This window comes from Dama dama, chromosome 18 (assembly GCF_033118175.1).
Source record: "Dama dama isolate Ldn47 chromosome 18, ASM3311817v1, whole genome shotgun sequence".
Taxonomy (NCBI): Eukaryota; Metazoa; Chordata; class Mammalia; order Artiodactyla; family Cervidae; genus Dama; species Dama dama.
Window position 1 is genome coordinate 99,816,733 of NC_083698.1, and position 25,600 is coordinate 99,842,332.

Consider the following 25,600-nt stretch of genomic DNA (forward strand, 5'->3'; position numbering starts at 1 on the left):
TTTCCTTCAAAGGTTGTGTTCACTGAGTCAGAATTAAGCAATATTCTGTTTGGTTCAATCTGTTCTCTCTGGCCACATGAAAAAATGTTAAATACATTCTCAGTCCAGCAGCAGACTATAAAGAAGCTCCTCGAGGGCTTGTTACGTTGTACCTGAATTACACCTATGTTTGTCTGCCTTGTCCTGTTGTTTGTCCAGCTCCTAGATGTGTCTAGCGCACAGTAGAAGGTCGGTAGTGCTTGTTGAATGAATCAGACATTGTTGCTAGACTGGAGCCGTATCTAGTGTACCCTTTTCCTCTGGAGGAGCTAGAATGTGAACTGTAAGCATCCCATATGGATAGGGGCAAGCTCCTGGAGGCCCTAGAGTGAGAGAGTCCGTGTTTCTACCCAGAGAAACTCATTACTCATCATTAGTCTTCCTGTGTTGAACAAATAGAGGAAACCTGTGTTCTCTAGGCTGTTCCTTGTCCTATTCTAGAGAAGATGGTTGGGCTCTTTATTTTCCCTCCTGATCACTCCTGTTAAAATATTTGTATTTTTTTCCTTCGTTTACAGCAAAGCCAGGACTCTATTTGAAAAAAATGCTGCCCCGATTTTACACTTATCTGGCATGGATGTTACTATCGTTAAGGTGAGAATTGCTCTAGAGTGTTGATTTTATCCAAGCCACCCCTCCTTATAACATATCCTGTTCTCTTGACTTCTTAGCGGAAATTGTTTATCACATAAGGAGGTAAGAACAGAGAAATCACCATTGTGTTCTTCTTCTGATAATTAATACAATTAGATTGTTTTTCCCAACCACTCTCAGCTTTTCATTTTCAGAGTAGGATTAAATGAAGCCATGAACTGGGTTCCTTTCCTCTGAAAGATAGGACTTGGAACGCTTGTCTCTTAGAAGATGAAAAGTTGTCATAGCTGTAAGAATTCCTCTGACTCTTTAAAAAAAACAACTTCAAGTTTGAGTAATTAATTTCTGGGCAGACAGGTAAACATTTTCTTTCTGGTGAGGAGTTATCTCTGGTGAGGAATTTTAAGTGGTAAAGCTTTAGAATTTTTGCGATTTCGACATGAAGAAAGGGGGTCAAAAATAAATGAGAGGGAATCGTGTACTTCAGAAGATGCCTCAAGGCTCCACTTTTTAAGTGCTGTATGTAGGGTGTGTACACAGGTGTATGTATTTGGTAAAAATCACTGTGTTACCTGTTTTTTAAGTCTGTGGTTTACTGATTTTTCATATTACACACTTTCGTTAAATCTTAGAGGTTGAATGGTCATTTAGTCCAATTGACCATGCAGTGCTGAACTCCACCGTGTCTGAGACATGGTCTTCCAGGATGGGAGAGAGGAGAAGAACACTGACGTTTATTTTAGAACCTGTAATGTATACTGCAGACTACGTATAAGAGAGCTGGGAATGGTCACTTAAGACTAATACTATTTATCCCTGGAATGTTTGGTTGAACTCAAAAGTAGAACCACCTGGGCCTGCTTGGAGCTTTCTTTGAAGGGAAATTTTTTTGTATGTATATATTAAATTTCTTTAGTGCCTGTAGAAGTACATCAAGATGTTCTATTAAATTAATATTGGTAAGGTTAAAATTTTTAAAGGAATTTGTGCATTTCATCTAAGTTTTCAAATTCATAGAATCAAGTTGTTCATAAAATCTTCTTTTAAATTTTTGTACCATCTGAAATAAATCATTGTCATGCTCTATATTTTATTTTTTATCCATATCATCTTTTTTTTGCCTCCCAGTCATATAAGAGCTGTGTCAATTTAATCCTTGCCAAGAACCATTTTTTGGCCTGTTGATCCCTTTATTTATGTTTGTTTCATTAATTTTCAGTCTGTTTCCTTCATTATACTTTCTTTGGATTTTTTTTTTTTTCTGCTTCTGCTGTTCTGACATTTTAACTTGAATATTTATTTCATTGATTTTCACCCTTCTTTGCTAGTGTTTGCTGCTTCAGCTACATCCTAGAAGTTTTGATATATTTTCATTATCATTCATTTCTAAATATTTTCTAATTTCCATCATGATTTTTGTTTGACCTGTGAGTTATTTAGGCATGTTTTAAAATTTTCAAATATAAAATTTCCCCACATCTTTTTGTTAATGATTTCTGATTTAATTGTGCTATAGTCCAAGAATATAGTCTATATAATTCCAATATTTTAAAGTTTATTGAAATTTGTTTTATGGCCTAGCATGTGGTTTGTTTTCATAAATTTTTATGTATGCCTGAGAAGAACAGGAGGTATCAGTTACTGGGTACCATGTTCAGTATATGCCCAGTAGGTCAAGTCTGTTAATTGTGTAGCTCAAAATTTATATATCCTTACTGTTTTCTTCTGTTTTAACTATAGATTATTCAGAAAGAGGTGTTAGAAATATCCCCCTGGATAGATTTGTCTATTTCTCAATGTAGTTTTATCCACTTTTGCTCTTTTATATTTTAAGACTGTGTCAGTAGATGAATTCACATTTCAAGTTATTTCATTTTTCTTGCATTTTGAACCCATCATAGAGTGACCCTTTAGCATTACCATTGTCTTTTACTGTGGTCTATTTTATTTAGTGTTATTAGTAACCATACTGGCTTACTTTGGTTAGTTTTTGCCTGGTATACTTTTTACTTATCTTTTTAATTTTAAGAAAGTCCAACTTACCAATTTTTTCTTTTAGGTTTGCTTTTGGTGATTTATTTAAAGACTCATCACCAAACCCAGGATCACCTAGATCCTCTAATATGTTATTTTCTAGAAATTTTATAGATTTTTATTTGCATTTAGATCTGTGATCCATTTTGAGTTAATTTTTATGAAAGGTATAAAATTTGAGTTTTCTGCATCCTTAGGCCACTCTTTGTCCTTTCTGTTTGGTGCATTTAGAACTTTCCTCTTAAGGTTAGAGCCTCAAATATATCATCCCTATTAATGTAATCTTTTAAATTATGGTCTGTTAAATGTGTCAATGTCTTTTGAAATTTTGATTCTTTCATTCATGTACTCTTTCCTATTTTTCACTTTTTTCTTGCAAATATTTGAGTACCCCAGGTGCCTCAGTGGTAAAGAATCCACATGCCAATTCAGCAGATGTGGGTTTGATCCCTGGGTCGGGAAGATCTCCTGGAAAAGAGAATGGCAACCCACTCCAGTATTCTTGCCTGGGAGATCCCGTGGACAGAAGAACCCGGTGGGCTACAGTCCATGGGGTCACAGAGTCAGACACTACTTAGCAACTGAGCCACAACAGCACCTCGTATAAAGTAAACTCTGTTCTAGGTATTGAGGATAGAGTCTGAGCAAAACATTTTCCCTGTCTGTCCTCAGAGAAATCTAAAGTGTGAAAAGAAGGGATGCACATGATGAACATATATAAATAAACTTACGATTTGTCAGGTGGTGGTGAGTGCCAAGAGGAAAAGTCAAGAGGGATAAAAAAAAGTAATGGGGGTGTTAGCTTAGTTCAGGAAGCCAAAGGAAGGCTGGTCTTATAAGATGCCCTTTGAAAGAGACCTGGAGGAAATCAGAGAGTCATGCAGGTGGGCGAGGGAGAGGATTCAGGGCCAGCATACTGCACATTCAGAGGCTCTGCAGAGTATTTGTGGGTGTTTGAGGTAGAGTAAGAAGGCCAGTGTAGTTAGAGGAGGATGAGCAAGGAGAGACAGGCAGAGAGGATGAGGTTGGAGAAGTCAGGAAGGGCAAGATTGTCAGGTTTGTATCACTTATATATTCAGTAAATGACCTTTCTTCTCACTGTTGATCAAGTGTTATGCAGAAAAAGTCTGAACGGAGAGCGCTAAAGAAATGCCATCAGGAATCTACCTACAATTTGATGTTCCTCCGCTGGGGGAGTGTTACTTTGAGCATAGACATTTCACTTGGTAATCAGTTCACCCAATTGTATTCTAGTGCATTGTTCCCACTTATCTTCACCTTGTTGCCAAGGATATGATCAAACAGCTTGCCAGGTGCCTTGCTGAGGACCAGATAGAATGTCTGTTTGGATTCCCGTATCATTTATCTAGTAGTCTGTCAAAGATGAGAATAGTCTGAGACGCCTTGTTCTTGGAGAACCCTTGCAGATTACCAGTGGTCACCTATTTTGGGATGTTTACAAAGCCTCCTTTTAAATTAGGATCAATGTATATTCTTTTTTTTTTTTTTAATGAAATATTTGGATTGATCGAGCTCAATCACCAGAGGGCAACGGTTTAATCAACCATGGGTATGTAATGAAACCAATGTAAAAACCCGAAGGGACAGGGCTCAGAGAGCTTCTGGGCTGGTGAACCTGTGGAGATCTGAGAAGTGGTGTGCTAGAGAGGGCATGGGACGCCCCTCCCCACACAGTTCGCCCCATGTACCTCTTCATTTGTTCATCTAGATCCTTTGTAATAAGCTGTTAAGTGTGAAAAAAGATGTATTTGCAAATGTATAACTGCAGAGCCAGTCATTTGATTTTTCAGGATAGAAGTAGAACCATTCATCATGAGATGATGTTAGTGTAGGGACTTCATTTTTTTTTCTATGTTGACTGTGGCCCAGGTCCTTTAGCCCATCTGAAACCTCAGTCTCTTAATTTTTTGCCTATTAGTTTGTCTAGTAAAGTGTCCACAGGAGATAGTGTTTCCTTATTATTAACGGCATTACCTTTACATCTGTTAAAATCCAATATTTGGTTTTAGTCACTCTGTCATGTCCAACTCTTTGCAACCCCATGGACTGTAGCCCACCAGGCTCCTCTGTCCATGGAACTTTCTAGGCAGGAATACTGGAGCAGATTGCCATTTCCTTCTCCAGGAGATCTTCCCGACCCAGAGATTGAATTTGCATCTGTTGCATTGGCAGGCGGGTTCTTTACCAGCTGAGCCACTGGGGAAGCCGTTATATAGCACAGTACCAGTTAAGAACAGGTACCTCACTGTTTGCTTTTCATACTGCTTTCCAACAATATTACAGCAAATCTCTTACCCTTTCTTCCAGTACACATGATTCCATTGATAAGGAAATGAAGATCTTGAGGGTTTAAAGCCACTCAGCTAAAAAATAGAGTTGGGGTTTAATCTGGGTCTCTTGGGCTCTCAAATCTGTGCTTTTTTCATTACATTTGTTTCTCCGTATTTGCATATACATTTGACCTCTTGCTTTCAGATGAAAGTCATTGGGTAAATGAAGTAATAGAATTTGCACTGGCCTGGAAATGAGTCCCCTGACTGGCTAACTGTAACTGAGACACATCAGTTTGAGTCTGAGTTTTATTTTAAAAGCAAGGAGCTGACTAGATGGTTTCTGAGGTCCCTTCCAGCTCTAAACATATAAAACTATAAAAACCATATCTAGTTGCTTTAGCAGCTATTTAGTTTTTCATATGCATCTATTATGTAGGATGTAAGAAAAGATTAAGTGCAAAACTGTAAAGAAACTTATACATTTTTAGACCTTTGGGCTTGTGGCTCTAGGATGATACATTTACCAAAGGCTTCCTTTGTATTGCAGACAGATTATGAGGGCCAAGCCAAGAAACTCCTGGAACTGATGGAAAACACAGATGTGATCATTGTCGCTGGAGGAGACGGGACTTTGCAAGAGGTATGGCTGCTTTTCTGTCTGAAGCCATTTTGAAAATGAGGAAAATAGAAGTGAGATCTTAGAGCGGGGGCATAAAGTGATTATCATTTAAGGAAATGATTTCTTAGTAATCCATTCTTCCTAGCATTGTTTCTCTGTGAAGCAAACATAGCATTACATTTTTCCTTATGGACTTTTATTTCATTGCTTTGTATAAATTCTGAACCCAGCACATAGTAAAGGTTTCCATTCTATCAAATTGAAGGTGGATAAAGTGAAATAAAACAGGGTACAAAATAGTGCTGGGTGTGAAATGCTTTTTACATTTTTACGACTCTTCTGCAGTAGCCCTGTTTATTACGGAATAATAGTTTTAATTATGGGAAGGTTTCTTGTAAAACTTAAATAATGATTCCCTTTTTAAAAGAATGCATCTGTCCATTCTCACATCGTTTCCATCCTAGGTAATGTTATCTCCTAATGGTACCTTTAGAGGCAGAGGTTTCCATGTTCTAGTGTGTGTACTGCCTTTGTTCTGCAATCCCTTTTCCATATTGCTTGCCTGGGACAGTAAGTATATTGCCCTGGGAATGCTCTTCTCTTCCAGGGCAATAGACTAGAACCTTCATTATGTATTGGAAGCCCCTGAAGAGCCCAGTGCGGCGGGGGTGGGGGTGGGGGGGCCTCCCACTCAGTCACCCCATCCTGTGTAAAAGTTGCATCCGAACCTCATTTCTCGTCTTTTGCCTCTGCCTGGTGGTTTCCTCGGTGTTTATGGATCAAGAGCTGCCAGCAGGCAGGGCATTGTCCTGTGTTTAATTTAGCAACCATGTGAGCCTTACTAAGCTGCTTTTTAAAAGGCTGTGCTAATGATCTTGTAATTGTTTTTATGGCTTTTTAATGAAGTGTGAAGAAAACAGATAGCATGCCAACAAAGAATGAAGTGGGCCATATCAGAGCCCCATCTAATCCCAAAATTCAGGGAGGCAGGAGATGGGGGAGAAGATTGGCATCGGCCTTGACTTTACAAAATGTTTTTAAGAAAGATACCAAATTGTGTATCTGGTATGATCTACTCATAAAACTATGCCCCAATTAAAAAAAAAAGAATTGGAGAGAAATGTAACAATGTAAACAACTCACTAATGATGTCTGGTGGGTTAATGAGGAAGTATTCTTTCTTCAGGTATTTTTTACAGTTTTTACAAGACTTGTGCGTTATAGTTTAAAAGTGAAAAGTAAATTATGCAAAAATTCAAATTAAAAATGTCTTTTTATAGAGGGAACACAATTCCCCTTGTCTTTGTATTCATTGATAAGAAACATTTATTGAGAGCAGGCTTCTGAGTGACCCATCTTATTGAACTTAAAACGTAATTTTGCTAATATAATGTGGAGGTTTTATAATTATTTTATCTTAGTCTTTATAGTCCTATTGATGCCAGGTGAAGAATAAAACCTAATTTAGCTCTGATCCTATTGGAGAATGGTTTGTGTTTTAAGAACCAATACATCTTTTGACATAGTTTCTAGGAAGAAAACAGGAACAAGTTTGTGGTCCATGAAAATTGAATCCAATTATTTTATGATAAAGGAACTACAAGGTGTTTATAATAATTTTTAAAAACATTTTTAGGTTATTACTGGAATTCTTCGAAGAGCAGATGAGGTGAGCTTTAAGAATAATTGCATTTTGACTTTTACTTTCCTCCTCTTTCTTTATTCCTCCCTTCCTCACTCCCTCCCTCCCTTCCTCCCTATTTTATGTTTTAAGGTGGGAACAAGTTTTGCTTCCTTGGATTTTAGAAAGTAAAATCTGCCTGTCATAGAACACTTCTATTAACCCATGGTGGACTTTTCTGCTTTGGGAACCTAGAATATCCAATGATTTTTTTTTTTTTTTTACCAAGAGTTGTTTAAACTATAAAATTTCCCTATGAAATCTTTTTCTCAAAGGATTCCTTAATTAATAAACCATGGTATATTCATATGTTGGAAGCCACACAACAGTTAAAATGAATGAACTAGGCTTACAAACATCTACGTGGTAAATCTAAAAAATATTCAATAAGAAAGTTAGGTTGCCAAAGCATGTTAATGCATTTCTACAAAGTTTTAAAATTCAGAGAACAAAGATACTGTTGATGGACACATCAACTTTGTAGTCAAAGGATAATAACATGGGTGGAAAGGAACTGTACAAAGTCTATGATAATGGATGGTTGGTTTCCTTTGGGGAAAGGAAAGAGGAAGAGAGTAAGAAGGGACTTGACCTGCATCTGCATCAATTTCTTTCTTAAAACTGAAGCAAATAGGGCAAAATGTAATATTTGCCAAATCTGGGTCTTAGTTACATGGGTGTTTTGAGATTATCTTATCCACTTTTCTACAATAAAGTATTTTAAATAAGAAATACAACAGAGAAAAGAAAGTAACCACAAGGAAGAAGATCCTTCGCAGTCCCTTGGTTATAATAGATTGAGCTCAAAATAGTCTTTAGAACCTTACGGTATCTGTTAGTATTTGTAGCATTTAATTGAGTCCTCTGCTATGCCATTCTTCTGCTACTTGACCTTGCATATTCTCATAGCCTTGTTTATACTTGCAATAGTTTACAAGGCAGTTTCACCTGTCCTCAGTCACTATACCAATGTTAGACATTTTTAATTGAATTTTATCTGCAACTTTGTCAAATAGTGTGGCAACGTAATACAGTCTGTCACAGTCATGCAGCTATGTAATATCCAAGACATTCATTTTCTTAACCGAATTTCTTTCAACCCATTGCTATTAGTGAGTATTGAAGTATTTCTTCCAAATTTGAAGTTTTGTTGTTTTCATGAACTGCCTTGTTCTAGAAACTGCTTCCTCAGCAATGGCTGGTCTAGGGGCTTGGGAAGGAAGACAGGGAGGCAGGGCCAGGGTCACTTACTTTGTTTTATGGACACGTCTGTGCCTCTTTGTTCAATCTCATTTTCTGACCATAACAGTAAGACTTGCCTCTCATTTTCTTCCCCCCAGGCTACCTTCAGTAAGATTCCCATCGGATTCATCCCACTGGGCCAGACCAGTAGTTTGAGTCAGACACTCTTTGCTGAAAGTGGAAACAAAGTCCGGTAGGTCTCAGTGTGGGATGGTAGCATTTGTGGGTGAGAGAGCCTGGGAATGGCAGACCCGCGTGTGTGATACAGTTTTCCTTCTGAGTTTCGCTAGCCTGAAACTTCAGATCACTAAGGAGGAAGAGATCAGAGTTCAAGCTTTTGGTTGATGGGGAAGTTTCTCTGTTGGGTGGTGGGACCCTGGTGATCTAATATTAAGTCGCCAGGTGAGGTATGGCTATGAATACTGATGTCCTTTTGTCTCTTAAGATAGCGCTGCTGATCCAAGCATACTATTTGTGTGCTTTTGTGTTGTAAGATTCTCTGGTGAAGACAGATTCGCAGTGCTCATTTGTTTGCGTTAAGTATGCATGATGACAAATAGCAAATCCCCCGTGGAGACTGAGCCAGCAGCCTTGGCTCCATTACCTTGATAATATAAGTAGCTAAAACAGCCAAATATAGTTACCTCCTTTAGGGAATGCCCAAAGTAGAAAACAGTACAGAGAAAGTAGACAGAAAGCAGTGCAGCCCTGACATCTAAATTAAATTGCTGTGAGTCTACTGTTGTCTTTAGGAGTCAGGCAAATTGTTACCATTGCACTTTTCTTTTGAAAGCGTTATGTAAACAAAAATCGAGTCTTTTCAGGAAGATGGGAATCTTGAATTTGAGTCGTGACTTTGATTAAAAATAGAATCTTGGACAAATCATTTTCAGGTTCTCATTGTCGGTTGCCTGATCTTTATTTATTTTTTGAACTCTTTATTTTGTATTAGGATATAGCCGATTAACAATGTTGTGATAATTTTAGGTGAATAATGAAGGGACTCAGCCATACATATCCAGGTATCCCTTCTCCAAACTACTCCCTGTCCGGCTGTCACATAACATTGTGCAGAGTTTTGTGCTGGCCAGTAGGTCCTCGTTGGCCATCCATTTTAAATGCCTGATCTTTAAGGTTTTGTGACACATTGGAGAGGTCAATAAATAGTGTTTATTGAATGAATGAATTGAAATATTCTCAAGGCATTTCTGTTTATAACCTTCCAAAATCAGCGACAATAACAGTATGCAGGTGATTTTCTCTTTCAGATTATTTTTTTGTTTCTGCTTTGGGATTTTTGTTTTAAATTAGAGTATAATGGACATATGACATTATATTAGTTTCAGATGTGCAACACAATGATTCAATATGTGTATACCACCAGGGTAAGTATAGTTGACATCTGCCACCAGACAATAGTTACAGAATTTTTTCCCTTACAACGAGAGCTTTTAAGATATGCTGTCTTTAAAACTTTCAAACATACAGCACAGTATTAGCATTCATTGCCATGCTATACCTTCCATCCCCAGGACTTACTTATTTTGTAACTTTTGACTCCCTTCACCTATTTTGCCCACCTCCCACACGCCACCTCTGACAAACACCAATCTGTCCTGTGTCATTTATGAACTTTTTTTTTTTAAGATGCCACCCACATATAAGTGAGATCATATAGTATTTGTCTTTCTCTGTCTGACTTCACTTAGCACAACACCCTCCAGGTTCATCCATGTTGTTGGAAATGGCATAATTTCATTCTTTTTTATTGTTGAATACTATGTGTGTGTGCATGAACATATACCTGTATCACAGATTCTTTATCCATTGACCTGTCAGTGGACACTTAGCTTGTTTCCATATCTTAGCTATTGTAAATAATGCTGCAACAAATATGGTGCATATATCTTGTGAGTTAGTGTTTTTGTTTTCTTTGGATAAATAGCTAGAAGTGGCATTGATGAATTGTATGGTAGTTCTGTTTTTAATTCTTTGAGGAATCTCCATACTGTTTTCCACAGTGCCTGTACCAATTTAACATTCCCACCAACTGTGAAGAAGGGTGCCCTTTTCTCCACATCCTCTATAACACTTGCTATCTCTTATCTTTTTGATAATAGCCATTCTCATAGGTTTGAGGGGATATTTCTATGTGTTTCAATTTGCTTTTCCCTGAAGTTTCATGATTCCGGGCCATCTTTTCATGTACCTGTGGCCGTCTGTATGTCTTTGGAAAAATGTCTGCTCCAATCATCTGCTCATTTTTCAAGTGAATTTTTTTTCCCTCTGTTGAGTTGTATGAGGTATTTATATGTTTTGGATATTAACCACTTAGAAATACATGACTTGCAAATACTTTCTCCCATTCATCAGGTTGCCTTTTCATTTTGTTGCTTATTTCCTTTGCTCTCCAGAGGGTTTTTAGTATGATGTAGTCCCACTTTTTTATTTTTGCTTTTGTTGCTCTTGGTATCAGGTTCAGAAATCATCACCAAGTCTTACGTTAAGGAGCTTACCCTTTGTTTTCTTTTAGGAGTTTTATGGTTTCAGGTCTTATTACATTCAGGTCTTTAGTCCATTTTGAGTTTATCTTTATGTGTAGTGTAAGCTAGTGGTGCAATTTCATTCTTTTGCATGTGGCTGTCCAGTTCTGCTTGGGGATTTTGAATAGACTGGTTTTATGGATTTATTATTGCTGTTTAATTTTAGGAGTCATCCTATATCTTTTAACAATTCAGTTCTTTGTTTTAGATAAAAGCCTTGGTCCATATATCACAGATTAGGCATACATGTAGACATATACTAATACCAGGTCTTTATTAAAACGTCCCTCATGCCTCAAGTCTTCATCTAATTGGGAGTATCCAACCCTTTACCAGTCTTCCTGCAGCCGAACGTGGCATTTCATTTTGCTGTATATTTTTCCCCAGTCTAGAATTTCTGAGGGACAATAAATATGACAACCAGTGAGTTAAACGTTTCTGCTTGTCGGAGACAAATCCTGTCTGGTTCGGGTCTTGATCACTTGTGATAGCTGGTCTTTCCGCCTGTCAGTGTAGATTATTCGAACTGCTTGCCAGCATCACCAAATATGTCAGCAATGCAGAGGCAGAGGGCGTTCTTGGGAGAACCTTTCACCTATCCAAAGCCAGGGTCTAGGCTGGGCGCCCACCCTCAAGGCCTTAGATAGCCCTCAGTGTCTTGAGAGCTGATTTTCCCTGTAGTTAAACAAATGTTGTTGCTGCTTCTATTTATAATTTGAAGATTTTTAAAACTTAATTTATAAGCATGCCCCAGGGCTCTTAGGTAATTAAGTCGGTCTGCCCTGGGTTCAGAATTTTGTAGACCCTCTTAACATGGCAGGTGCCTGAGGCTATTTAAAAGAACAAGGCTTTGCTTTTTGCATTGCTGTCAAGATTTGTTGTACCATAATTACTACAGAAGAAAAAGGAATTTTGAATTCGGAATGTTGCAGATAAATAATCCTAAAAAATAGCTATTCCATGCTACAGGGCTGCTTTATTTAGAACTTTCAATTATTGCCAGAGGATGACAAATTTAAGGTTGCATGTTAACCATCTTCTGCCAAGCAATTTTGAAAAAAATTAATATGGAAAGGCATTTTTCAGTTGGAACATTTTTTAAAGGTCAGCCTCTCAAAAGCACTTCTTAAACCTCTTAAACCACTCAGAGCAAGCATGGAACTTTAGGATTCTTTCTGATAACTTCCTTTGAAATTAATATATTCATATCGAATTAATCTGAACTGGTGATCATGCATCTTGCTATCTCCTAAATTGAATCTCATTTTCTAGACTTCTACCTGCTTCCCACATAGCATCTGTCTTGGAGGGGAAAATGGGATAAAGAGAAATTTGAGAAAGTAAATGAGGTTGTTTCTTGAGTTTCAGCTTGCTTACTAGGGAACCCAGAATGTCATTCAAGCATTAACGTGTATATTTTGAGGATTTATTATATTTTCCTAAAATAACTTCAACAAATCCTGTCCTTTATTTTTTTTTTCTTCTTTTGAATGTAATCCCCACACCAGAGATACTTAGTAGCTTTTTTTTCTTTTTTAAAATAATTTTATTTACTTATTTTTATTTATGGCTGTGCTGTGTCTGTTGCTGTGTGGACTTTTCTCTAATTGCAACAAGTAGGGCCTACTCTGTAGTTGCAGTACATGGACTTCTCATTTCGGGGACTTCTCTTGTTGTGCAGCGCGGGCTCTAGGGCAGATGGGCTTTGGTACTTGCGGCACGTGAGCTCAGCAGTTGCGGCTTCCTGGTTCTAGAGCACAGGCTTGGTAGTTGGGGCACATGGGCTTAGTTGCTCTGCAGCATCTGGACTCTTCCTGGATCAGGGGATCGAATTCATGTCTCCTACGCTGGCAGGCGGATTTATTACCACTGAGCCAACTAGTCCTGTCCTTTAGTTATCCTTCAGGTTATCAGAGTAAAAGGGTATATGGTTTTTGAAGTGCTTGACTTTGTTACAATGAATGAAAGATGTTCTGTTATTTATTTATCATAATTTCCAATGATACGAGTTGGACACAATGTAGACCCTCTATAAGTGTGAAGTAAATAAATGATTGAAGTAAATAAATGATATAAATAAATAAATTCGGATAAACTTCTCTTTGCTGAAGCCTTCTCTTTGAGTCTGTATCGGAGCCTTCCACACTATTTGTATCAGCAATTCTTCTACACTCCTTCACTCTACTTTCTTGGGGGTATTTCAAAGGAGTATGTCTTTTCCCTGATTCAGCTGTTAGTACTCTGGGCAGGAATGGTTTTGTGTGTGTGTCTTGGGGGGACTGTTGTTTATTTTTCACAACATGATCTTTTCTTCTTGTTATCTTTTAGACATATTACCGATGCTACACTTGCCATTGTGAAAGGAGAGACAGTTCCACTTGATGTCTTACAGGTCAAGGTAAGGAGGTCTTTTCATCAGAATTTGAAAAAATAACAAGCTAATACCTATTTAAAAAAATGTAATAGTTCAAATAATGTTAGAATGAAACCAATTCCTCTTCGTCCCCTTTCCTATCTGAAGTATAACCCCACAGAGAAAATAATTTTACCTGGTTGTTCTAGTTGTTATCACTAATTAGTATACCTATGATGCTGTTTTTTAAAATTGTAGTTTAAGAAACCCCCACAAAACTTGAAGTTTGCATCATAACCATTTTTCCATGTATAATTCAGTGTAGGAGGCGTCCCAGGTGGTGCAGTGGTAAAGAACCTGCCTGCCAATCCAGGAGACACAGGTTCAATCCCTGTGTTGGCAAGATCCCCTGGAGAAGGAAATGGCAACCCGCTCCAGTATTCTTGCCTGAAAAATTTTGTGGACAGAGAAGCCTGGTGGGCTCTGGTCCACAGGATCACAAAGAGTCAGACAGAGTAGAGCGACTGAGCACGCACACACAGTTCAGTTTAAGTGCATGACGCCATGTATTGGTTTATCAGTTTTAGACCTTATCTCTTGGCCTCTCACGTATCAGAAGTCCTCTGTATCACCTCTCAATATAGTTGTATCATGATTTTTAGTTCCTCTGTTGATTATGTTTTATCCACAAGCAATTTTTTTTATCTTACCTGGTGGTTTTGAGTACTGAAAGAGCTAATAAAAGCACTCGGGACAGCACCTGGCTTCATCTTTTGTGTTTATATAGTGGCTATCTCCTAATCTCATGTTCTGCCATGGGCAGAACCCTTCTCATGACCCTTCTGTCCTCTGGAGGGCCTTCTGTTGGGAATTCAGGTTATTTTGTTTTCTTGTATTCTCAGCTCTCTGAAGAGCTGAAGAAAAATTATGATTCTGTAGATTATCAGGCTTTTTCTCAGCTTTAGGGTGGGAACAATGTTTTCCGTTGCTTCCTATATCTTCTTTTGGGTGGCCTAACATTTTCTTAGTGATTTGTAGGTGAACTCATAAATTATTCTAGAAATACATTTGCTGGCTCTGCCCACTGAAGGGACTTAAGACAGTGACACCAAACAGCAGTGAGCATACCTGGCACCCAGATTTCAGTCTCTAAGTACTTTCCCTAATAAAACTTACCAGTACTCTATGCAGAGATGTCTTTCAGTGGCAGGGCAGGAACAAGGAAAGAACTACTCAAAAACTCATGGGGACAACACTGAAATGACATAGGAGCCAGCCTGATGGTATCCTTCATTGTTATTCACTCAGTTGTCCAACTCTTTGTGACCCCATGGACTGCAGCACGCTAGGCTTCTGGGTCCCTCACTGTCTCCCAGAGCTTGCTCAAACTGATGTCCATTGAGGTGGTGATGCCCTCCAACCATTTTGTTCACTGTCGTCCCCTTCTCCTTCTGCCTTCAATCTTTCTCAGCATCAAGGTCTTTTCCAATGAGTTGGCTCACCGTATCAGGTGGCCAAAGTACTGGAGCTTTAGCATCAGTCCTTCCAATGACTATTTAGGACTGATTTCCTTTAGTACTGACTGGTTTGATCTTTCAGCTCAAGGGTCTTGAGAGTTCAAGACTCTCAAGAGTCTTCTCCAACACCACAGTTCAAAAGCATCAATTCTTTGGTGCTCAGCCTTCATTATGGTCCAAATCTTGCATCCATACTTAACTACTTGAAAAATTACAGCTTTGACTGTATGGACCTTTGTCAGCAAAGTAATGTCTGCTTTTTAATATGCTGTTGAGGTTTGTCAAAGTTTTTTTCCAAGGAGCAATTGTATTTTAATTTCATGGCTGCAGACACCATCTGCAGTGATTTTTGAGCCCTAAAGTCTGTCACTATTTCCATTGTTTCCCCATCTATTTACCATGGAGTGATGGGAGTGGGTGTCATGATTTTTGTTTTTTGAATGTTGAGATTTAAGCCAGCTTTTTCACTCTCTTTCATCAAGAGGCTCTTTAGTTCCTCTTTGCTTTCTGCCGTAAGGGTGGTGTCATCTGCATATCTGAGGTTATTGATATTTCTCTCAGCAATCTTGATTCCAGCTTGTGCTTCATCCAGTTCAGCATTTCTCATGATGTACCCTGCATATACGTAAGTTAAATAAGCAGGGTGACAGTATACAGCCTTGACATACTCCTTCCTCAGTTCAGAACCAGTCCATTGTTCCATGTTTGGTTCTAATTGTTGCTTCTTGACCTGCATACAGATCTCTCAAGAGGCAGGTCAGATGGTCTGGTATTCCCATCTCTTGAAGAATTTTCCACAGTTTGTTGTGATCCACACAGTTAAAGGCTTTGGCGTAGTCAATAAAGCAGAAATAGATGTTTTTCTGGAACTCTCTTTGCTTTCTCTGTGATTCAGTGGATGTTGGCACTTTGATCTCTGGTTCCTCTGCCTTTTCTAAATCCAGCTTGAACCTCTCAACGTTCTTGGCTCATGTACTGTTGAAGCCTAGCTTGGAGAATTTTTAGCATTACTTTGCTTTGGGCTTCCCTGGTGGCTCAGACGGTAAAGCGTTGGTCTGCAATGCTGGAGACCCGGGCTCGATCCCTGAGTCGGGAAGATCCCCTGGAGAAGGAAATGGCAACCCACTCCAGTACTCTTGCCTGGAAAAATCCCGTGGACAGAGGATCCTGGTAGGCTACAGTCCATGGGGTCGCAAAGAGTTGGACACGACTGAGCAACTTTACTTACTTTCTGCTAGTGTGTGAGATGAGTGCAGTTGTGTGGTAATTTGAACATTCTTTGGCATTGCCTTTCTTTTGGATTGGAATGAAAACTGACCTTTTTCAGGCCTGTGGCCACTGTTGTGGCCAAATTTGGAAAACAGCAGTGGCTTTGCTGGCATACCGAGTGCAGCACTTTCACAGCATCATCTTTTAGGATTTGCAACGGCTCAGCTGGAATTCCATTACCTCCACTAGCTTTGTTCATAGTAATGCTTCCTAAGGCCCACTTGACTTCATACTCCAGGATGTCTGGCTCTAGGTGAGAGATCACATCATCATGGTTATCTGGGTCTTTAAGATCTTTTTTGTATAGTTCTTCTGTGTATTCTTGCCACCTCTTGATATCTTCTGCTTCTGTTAGGTCCATACCTTTTCTGTCCTTTTTTGTGCCCATCTTTGCATGAAATATTCCCTTGGTATCTCTAATTTTCTTTAGGAGATCTCTAGTCTTTCCTATTTTATTGTTTTCCTCTATTTCTTTGCATTGATCCCTGAGGAAGGCTTTCTTATCTCTCCTTGGCTGTTCTTTGGAACTCTGCATTCAAATGGGTATATCTTTCCTTTTCTCCTTTGCCTTTCACTTCTCTTCTTTTATCAGCTATTTGATGGTATCCTACTAGCCATTTTGGGGGCAATTTGAACTTCAAAAAGAGTAATGCTAGTGGATTATAATACATTAAAAATGATGAATCCTGAATCTACAGTCATATTATAGAAGAATCACCAAGTTGTGTAAGTTATGACAGAGTTAGAGAATTACCATTTGGCAGTCACTAATGAAGTAATGAAGTAATTCAAGCAGAGATCATCAGTGGATGCTGCATACATTGAATGAAAGGTCGTTGAGAAACAAATATCCACACAGTCTCAAATTATGCCAAATTTCTGTGCTTAATCATTACAAAGGGAAAAAACACCTTTATCATAGAGAGATCTAGCATACATCACCTTATCCAAGTGATCAAACAGCATCACCAGTAATGGGACGGATGAACTTGTCTGCCTCCTGATATGATACATTGAGAAGGACACAGCATCCTATGTAGTGTCTTGCCCAAAACATTAATCTTAATCTGATTGACTCTAATCTTGAGAAAACAATCAAATCCAAGTTGTAGGACATTCTAAAAGCAACCACTGATTTGGCTTCTTCAAAAATATCAGTGTCATGAAATCTTCTAGAAGATTTAATCTTGAGCAGTTAAGGAAAACTAAAAAATTATCATAATTAAGATATGAGATCTTGGATTAGAAAAATGAAAAATTAGAGTCAGCTATAAAAGATACCAGAGATATTTTAATGTGGATGATATATGGTGCCATGGTGTTATGGTTATGTCTGTATATGTCCTTGTTCTTAGATGCATGCTGACATTTTTTGAGTGAAATGTCATGAAGTCTGCAGTTTATTTGCAAATGATTTAACAATTCTACAAACTGTACACACACAGATAAAGCTAATATGAGGAAATGTTGGCATGGTGAAGCTGAGTGTGAGGTAAAAATGGTGTTCATTGCACATATAAAATGTTTTTTGGTTTGACATCTTACCAAAGGTAAAATTTTGGAGGGAAGAAGCCCCAACAGCTATTCCAGATTCTTGATTAGAATCTTATATAAAGGGTTCAATTCCTGGAAATTGAAAAGGAAAAGATACTCTCGCTTGATAGCAGTTAAGTATCTGTTCCTTTGTCATCTATATTTCTCCCCATCCCCCCACCCCCCGCCAAATAATCCTGTAAACAAGTGAATCCCTCATACTTTACTCAGATTTGGCTTTAAAAATGTACCAGCTATATTCAGGTTGTCCTCCAAAGGTTATGCACATTTTATATTCATGCAAGTTTCCAAGTATCTTCTTCTGTAGAAGGCCCCACACTGTGTCACGATTCCAGGCTTCAATCCTAAAATGTCACTCTTGTTGTATAGCGTGTGTTACTTGCTTGTTTACAGTTGATGAACCTGTGAGCTTGCAGTCTGTTTTCCTTTTATTTTCCTTGTTCTTTATGCAGTGACATCTGCCTCTCCACCATGACCTTGCTGGTCAGGGTAAAAGTGATTTAAGTTGCAATTGAGTCTTTAGCATCTAATAAAGCTTAATTGTTTTCACAAAAGGTACTGAAATGTTAGGCTAGAAAAGGAAACTACAGATCAGCATATATGAAGATATTATTCTAAAATATTGTTACTATCACAGGAATGAATCAGGGTCTTAATAACTGAGTGAGTTACTTAATAACTGAGTGAGTTACTGCTTCTCATTTATGTGTGAGAAGTTATACATTCTGAAATAATTAGGATTTAACTGGAAATTCTTGACTGTGCTTGCATTTAAATGTCTTATCTCCTTTATCTTTTTCTTTCAAATATACCAATTCTGTGAATTGATAAAACCAGAGTCAAATTTACCACATATTGGTAACACACCTCAGGAAGCAGAAAACTTTTAAAATCAATTCCTAGAAAACAAAGTATAGTAGCCCCTGCTGTGGTTTCTGAGGCACCCAGCAAGGCTGAATTTGTCTTTTTCTTTTTTCTTTCTTTCTGGAAATTGCCTTCAAAATGCTGGAAAGCATTATAGATGAAGCCTGATACCAGATTGCTCTTCTTTTAAAATACAAACTGAAACAGTTAAACATATAATGGAAGATTCTCCAAAGATAAAAGAAATGGCCCTTAGAAGTTCTAATAGTGCTTTGTATTTTCATTGTAGAGTGTGAATTCACATCTCCTTAGGGCCTCTAACTCAGTGAGAGAGGCAAGATGTGTATTAGTGTCTTCATGGGACAGATTAAGAAATAAAGGGTTATCTAATCATAGACTAGCTGTGCTGGTGACAGAATGAGGGTTTTCTGTCTTATGGGCCTTTGCTTTTTCCTTCAGTGCTTTGTCCAGGGGGGATCACTGTTTTCCTGTCCCACATAGATATATCTACAGTGCCTTGAAATGGACTTTAAAGTAACTACTGGAAAGTTTTATGGAATTCTTTTTGGTTCTTTATTTCTGGTCTTTTGGTTGGACTCAGACTCTGCCAACCCAGAACCAAATGAGGAGGGTGGGACAGGTGGTAAGAAGTGAGGAGCTCCCCACCCTCCCCACTCTGTCATTCCTGGCTTATCACATGGCTTCCTTCTGTGAAAGCCCCAGCTCAGATCCTTCTCATGTGATGATCCTTAGGGCTGCTTTAGAGCTCCTTCTACCTTGGGCTTCCCTGATGGCTCAGTTGGTAAAGAATCCACCTGCAATGTGGGAGACCCCGGTTCCATCCCTGGGTTGGGAGAAGGGAAAGGCTACTCACTCCAGTATTCTGGCCTGGAGAATTCCATGGGCTGTATAGTCCATGGGGTCGGACACGACTGAGCCACTTTCACTTTCTTTGCCTTGCTTCTTTTTTCTTCATCTAAAATCCCTAAGATTCCTAGATCAGGCAGCTGTCTGGTTGACCGGGATTGTTTTCTTTTCACTGTTCTGTTCCAGCCAGCTCTCCCAGTTACTTTCCTCTGCAGAGCACAAAGCCATTCCACCCAGAGAGTCAGTCTGTCCAGGGGAGCCTCTGACTTGGTGCAGCGTGTCTCTTCTGCTGCTAAGGTCTGGCTCTGCACCATCTTTCTGTATCCATTCTTGTTCTGTGACCTCTCCGTCTCATAGTCTATCAGCCTCACTGACCTCAGATACAGTGATACTTTGTCTGTTGGCTTCCACGCTATGCATCTGACCTTGCTTGTTTTTCCTGGACTCATGTGACCTCTAACTGGGACCAGTCTCTTCACTACTGACCCTCAGACCCCTTCTAATCCTGAAGGCTCTGTACCCGTCTGTTGCTCTAGACTCTTCACACTCCTTTCCTATTGTTCAGAGCCCTTTATACCACTTGCTAGAATAGCAGCTCAGGTCTGTGCAACCTCAAGGTTACAAGGCTTTTCAGGTAGTCTTAACAGAATAGTCCCCAAATTCTTCCCCCTACATGAAGAAAGGGAAAGTGGTTTTAGAGCACCAGTCAGGAAATCTTGAGTACTTATCTCAGAACTGCTTGCCTCTCTACATGCTTTAGAATAGCATTTCCCCAAGGAATATATTATACTTATGCAGGATGTCTTTCCAGAGAGGGCTGCACAAATGATTCAGGAAAACTGTATATTATATTTCTCCTCTTGGAAATTTATAATGTACATTAACATATGAAAGACTCTAAGAAGAACTGCAGTCAACATAACTTGTTTCAAGCCAAATGCGTTTGCTATTTCCCAGCCTGTTTCAACGTGGAATCTTCTGACATCAAACATCATCAGATGTAACATTTAAGATCTTAAAAGACATTTGGGAAATGTTCCCATGGATACAGCATACTGTTCATGTAGTGTTGTTTCTCTCCCTTAGGCTGGAACACTCTTTCTCCTCTTGTTTGTCTTTCCTTTCTCTCTCCTCTTTTCTCCAACCTCCCTAATCCAGGTTCTTTTTTTTTTTTTTTTTAATTCCTTTTAGGAGAAGGACTGGTGAGATCACTGTGGTATGCACTTATTATATTGTAATCTAGTGTTCTTCCTCAGTTGAGGGACCTGGTTTCTTTCTCTGTTTTTAATTAGCATGCATCTTCCCTAGTCCCAATACTGTATGATTCAGCCTTGTTCATTCTCTTTCAATCCTATATAGTGCTTAGGTCACTGTTGAGAACCTCCTGCGTATATCTGCAAAAATTATAATGAATCGATAAAATAATCCAGGGTTCATATAGATATAGATGTATATGCAGATATACACATGTATATATGCTGAATCAAAAAATATAGATACATTGCATTAAAAAAAACTTCCCACCCACTACTTCCTGCCTGTGTGAACCACCAGTCTGCTTTCTGTATCATCTATGAGCTTGTTTTTTTTTTTGTAGTTGTTAGGTTTTTGTGTTTTTTTTTTAATGATTCCACATGTAAGAGAGATCATACAGTATTTTTCTTCCTCTGACTTACTTCATTAGCCTAATGCCCTCAGGGTCCATCCATGTTATCCCAAATGGCAAGATTTCATTCCTTATTTTCTGACTGAATAATAATAATGAGCATGTCTGCACGTGTGTGTGTGCACGTGCCACAGTTTAATCCATTCATCTGTCAATGGACACTTAAGTTGTTTGTGTGTCTTGGCTATTGTTAATGATGCTGCAGTGAGCATCGGGTATGTATATCTTTTGAATTGGTGCTTTGTTTTTGGATAAATACCTAGAAGTGGATTTGCTTGGTCACATGATAGTTCTATTTTTAATTCTTTGAGGAACTTCCCTACTGTTTTCCATAGTGGATGCACAAATTTACATTCCCATCAGCATTCACAAAGGTTCCCTTTCCTTCACATTCTTAATAGCATTTGTTTTGTTATCTTTTTGATAATAGCCTTTCCAATAGATGTGAGGTGTTATCTCACTGTGTTTGATTTGCTTTTTCTGGTTAATGATGCTGGGCATCCTATTGGCCATCAGTATGTCTGTTCCTATGCTTTGCCCATTTTTCAATTGGATTGCTTCTTTTTTTCTATTGAGTTGTATGAGTTCTTTATATATTTTGGATATTAACCCCTTATCAGATATGTGATTTGCAAACATTTTCTCTCAATCATTTGGTTACCTTTTCATTTTGTTGATGATTTATTTCCTTTGCTATACAGATGCTTTTTAGTATGATGTAGCCCCACTTATTTATTTTTGCTTTTGTTGCTTTTGCTTTTGGTGTCAGATTCAGAAATCATTGCCAAGACTTACGTCAAGAAGCTTACCCTCTACATTTTCTTACAGGAATTTATTGTTTCAGGTCTTCTGTTTCAGGTCTTTAATCCATTTTGAGTTAATCTTCGTATATGGTATAAGCTAATGGCCCGGTTTCATTCTTTTGCATATGACTGCCAGTTTCCCTAGTGTCATTTACTGAAGACATTGTCCCTTCCTCATTGTATATTCTTGGCTCCTTTGTCATAGGTTAATTGACTATATATGTGTGGGTTTATTTCTGGGCTCTCTGTTCTACTGATTTTTGTGTCTGGTTTTATGCAAATGCCATGCAGTTTTAATCATTACAATTTTGTAATATAGTTTGAAACCAGAATTGTAATGCCTCCAGCTTTGTTCTTCTTCCTCAGGATTGCTTTGGCTGTTTGCATTTGTGTGTGTGTGTGTGTGTGTGTGTGTGGTTCCATGAAAATTTTAGGATTATTCTGTTTCTTTGAAAATGTCATTGGAATTTTGATAGGGATTACATTGAATCTGTAGATTGCTTTGGGTAGTATGGACATTTGAACATCAATAATTTTTTCAATCCAGGATCACAGAGTATCTTCTCATTTGTTTGTGTCACTTTCAGCTTCTTTCATTAATGCCATGTAGTTTTCAAATTTCACCTCCTTGGTTAAATTTATTCCTGGATACTTTATTCTTTTTCATGCAACTGTAAATAGGATTGTTTTCTTTATTCTCTTTCTGATGTTTTGTTATTAGTGCATAGAAATGTTACAGGTTTTTGTGTGTTGATTTTGTATCCTGCAACTTTACTGAATTTGTTTCTTACTTCTCTCATGTCATATACAAACAGTGATAGTTTTTCTTCTTCCTTTCCAATTGGATGTCTTTATTTCTTGTTCTTGCCTAATTGCTCTGGCTAAGACTTCCAATACTATGCTGAATAAAAGTGGTGAGGGTAGACATCCTTGTCTTTCCTGTTCAAGATCTTAGACAAAAGGGTTTCAGCTGTTTACTGTTGAATAGGATGTTAACTGTGGTCTTGTCATATATGGCCTCTATTATGTTGAAGTGTGTTCCCTTTATACCCACTTTATTGAGAGTTTTTTTTTTTTTATCATAAATCATTGTTGAATTTTATCCCATACTTAAGTGTGTTCCCCTTATAGCCACTTTATTGAGAGGTTTGTTTTCTTTTTATCATTAATTACTAATGTTGAATTTTATCACATACTTTTTCTACATCTAGTGAGGTGAACATATGATTTTCACCCTTCTTTGTGTCAATGTGTCAGATCCCATTGACTGATTTTAAGATGTTGAGCCATCCTTGCACCCATGGAATAAATCTTACTTCATTATGGTGTCTGATCCCTTTAATGTATGGTTGAATTTGGTTTGCTAATATTTTGTTTTGGGTTTTTGCATCTATATTTGTCAGGAATATTGGCTTTTAATTTTCTTGTGTTGTCCTTGTCTGATGTTGGTATCAAGGTAATACTGGCCTCATAAGGTCAGTTTGGAAGAAATCCTCCTGTTTTTTGGGAGAGTAGGAGAAGGATTCATGTTAATTCTCCTTTGAGTATTTGATGAAATTTACCAGTGAAACTGTCTGGTCCTGGATTTTTGTTTGGTGAGAGGTTTCTACTGATTCAGCCTTCTAACTAGGCATCAGGCTGTTCAGATTTTACGTTATTCTTTAAAATATATGGTTTGTCTTAGAACTTATGTTTTCCCTGGCCATCTGTCTCCCTGTTCCCTCACTCATCATAAGTTGCACCTACTCTGCACTTTCAAATTACTTGGTACACATCTCTATTCTTTGGACCGACTGCATGTTCGTATTGTCTGTCTGTCTATCCCCTCACTATACCTTGAGCTTTTTGAGGACAGACATTTTTTATTGCTAGTTCCTAATGTATACTATAAATATCCTTAATGATTCATGGAAAAAATTATTAAATGAATGATTAATAGAGTGAGAAAGACTCAGGCCCTGCTATCTTCCACAGTACACACTTGGCACACAGGAGACTAATACATCCTTGCCTTGCCTGTCACGACTTAATCTTACCATCACCTCTTTGCTCTACTATTTCTGTCTTTGCTCTACTGTTTCTTCTCTTGCTCAACCAGGTACAGAGAGCAGAAAAGCAAGTCTGCTTCAATGGATAGACAAGCGAGGAGTGAGAGGCCAGTGTCTTTTCCTTGTAGGCTGGTCCTATTTGTGTATGGTTCTCCTAGAAGACCCTCGCTTGTTTCAGCATAGTGGGAACAGGAGTGAAAATGGAACAGACGTCCTCTCCTAAGAAGACTTAGACACTTTCTCTCGGCTAGCAACTTAGAGTGCCAAGAGTCCCTTCTAGTTCCTAATCATCTGCTTACACTGGTTCTAATGATGGCACCCTGGAAACTGACCTGGCTCTGTGCACGGTTAGCAGATTCTGTGGAGTTGTGTCTAGCAATTGGCAGCTCTCCTTAGAATGTGGGGGTACCTTTGGGCTTTTGCTGCAATTCTGAGCTATAGGGAATGTCCCTTTCAGAATTCAGGTGTGTATATTTTCATCTAGAAAAAAGCCCAGCATGGAGTATAAACTCTTGGAGGCAGTGGCATTGTTAATGTTTACTTGCTATAATAGCTATTGCCAAACTCACTGATTTATTAGAATTCGGTGATTTTAATATGCAGTATTTGGCCATAAAGCACTGAATTAAACCCGAATCACTTTGCTTCCTGGTTTGTTATGACAAATACCTGGCTGTATCTTCAGAGACTCAGGTGAAACATTCTGGAGTACATACCAGAACTCTGATGATCTTGCTTGACAACTCTTGGCCCTCCATAGAGAACACAGGTTTAAGTTACCTTGAACAAGTGAGAGAAATTCTGGCTGACCTGACTAATTGGTCCAAGAGTCAGCATAGTGATTACAGTCCGAAGTATGATACCATGTTTTCTTGCCAGCAAATTCATGAGGCCTAATACATGAACGTTAGTTTCATTTTATTTCAGTACTTTTACTGAGCACTCAAAAGAGTTCATTTCTTAAATTTGGAACATCCCTTTTGGAATTTTGTTTTGATGAAACATAGGCCATGAACATTTGCTGGCTACTTACCTGTAGAGAGTTCCAGGTTATTGTCATAAATTTAAGTGAAATGTATTTAACTTCCAGGGTGAAAAGGAACAGCCTGTGTTTGCACTCACCGGCCTTCGATGGGGATCCTTCCGAGATGCCGGCGTCTCAGTTAGCAGGTAGAAGGGCGCTGGGTTAACCAGTGGTGGTTTTTAAACACCTTCTTACTGTGTCCCTGTCTTTGAGGTTTCAGTATACAGTGATCTCAGAGTACATGCGGTGGGCCCGGTGGTTGAATTATGTATGAATAACAGAAGTGAAGTTTACATTCTGTGTGCAGAGAGGCTGGGGGAAGTCCCAGCTTCCTCCACACTGGCTGAGTGGTAGCTCAGGATGAGCAGTGTCCACCTCTCTTTCTAGACATTGCATTTGACCGGGGGTGGGGGGGCGCGGCTCAGCTGGACCAGAGGGGCACTGGTGTTGTCTCCTCCCACTGCCTGCTTAGCTGGGTACCAAGTGCAAGGTACCACTGGGGCAGCAGCCTCCTGGAGCTCTGACAGCCCTGGTTGGAAGGCCCCCTTTCCCCCAAGAGGTGTTCTTTCTGAAGGCCTAGCGGATTCAC

At 38.7% G+C, this 25,600-nt stretch overlaps 1 protein-coding gene across 5 annotated transcripts in view; it reads left to right on the forward strand.

Moving 5' to 3' along the window:
• The window catches only part of AGK (acylglycerol kinase), an 87,687-nt gene that overhangs the window by 43,814 nt on the left and 18,273 nt on the right, over positions 1 to 25,600 (forward strand). For all 5 annotated transcript variants that reach the window (XM_061165944.1, XM_061165948.1, XM_061165945.1 and 2 more), the window contains 6 exons: positions 558 to 633; positions 5,509 to 5,601; positions 7,217 to 7,249; positions 8,602 to 8,696; positions 13,375 to 13,444; positions 25,078 to 25,157. In XM_061165944.1, the coding sequence (XP_061021927.1) occupies positions 558 to 633; positions 5,509 to 5,601; positions 7,217 to 7,249; positions 8,602 to 8,696; positions 13,375 to 13,444; positions 25,078 to 25,157 (447 nt within the window). The remainder of the gene's footprint in view (positions 1 to 557; positions 634 to 5,508; positions 5,602 to 7,216; positions 7,250 to 8,601; positions 8,697 to 13,374; positions 13,445 to 25,077; positions 25,158 to 25,600) is intronic.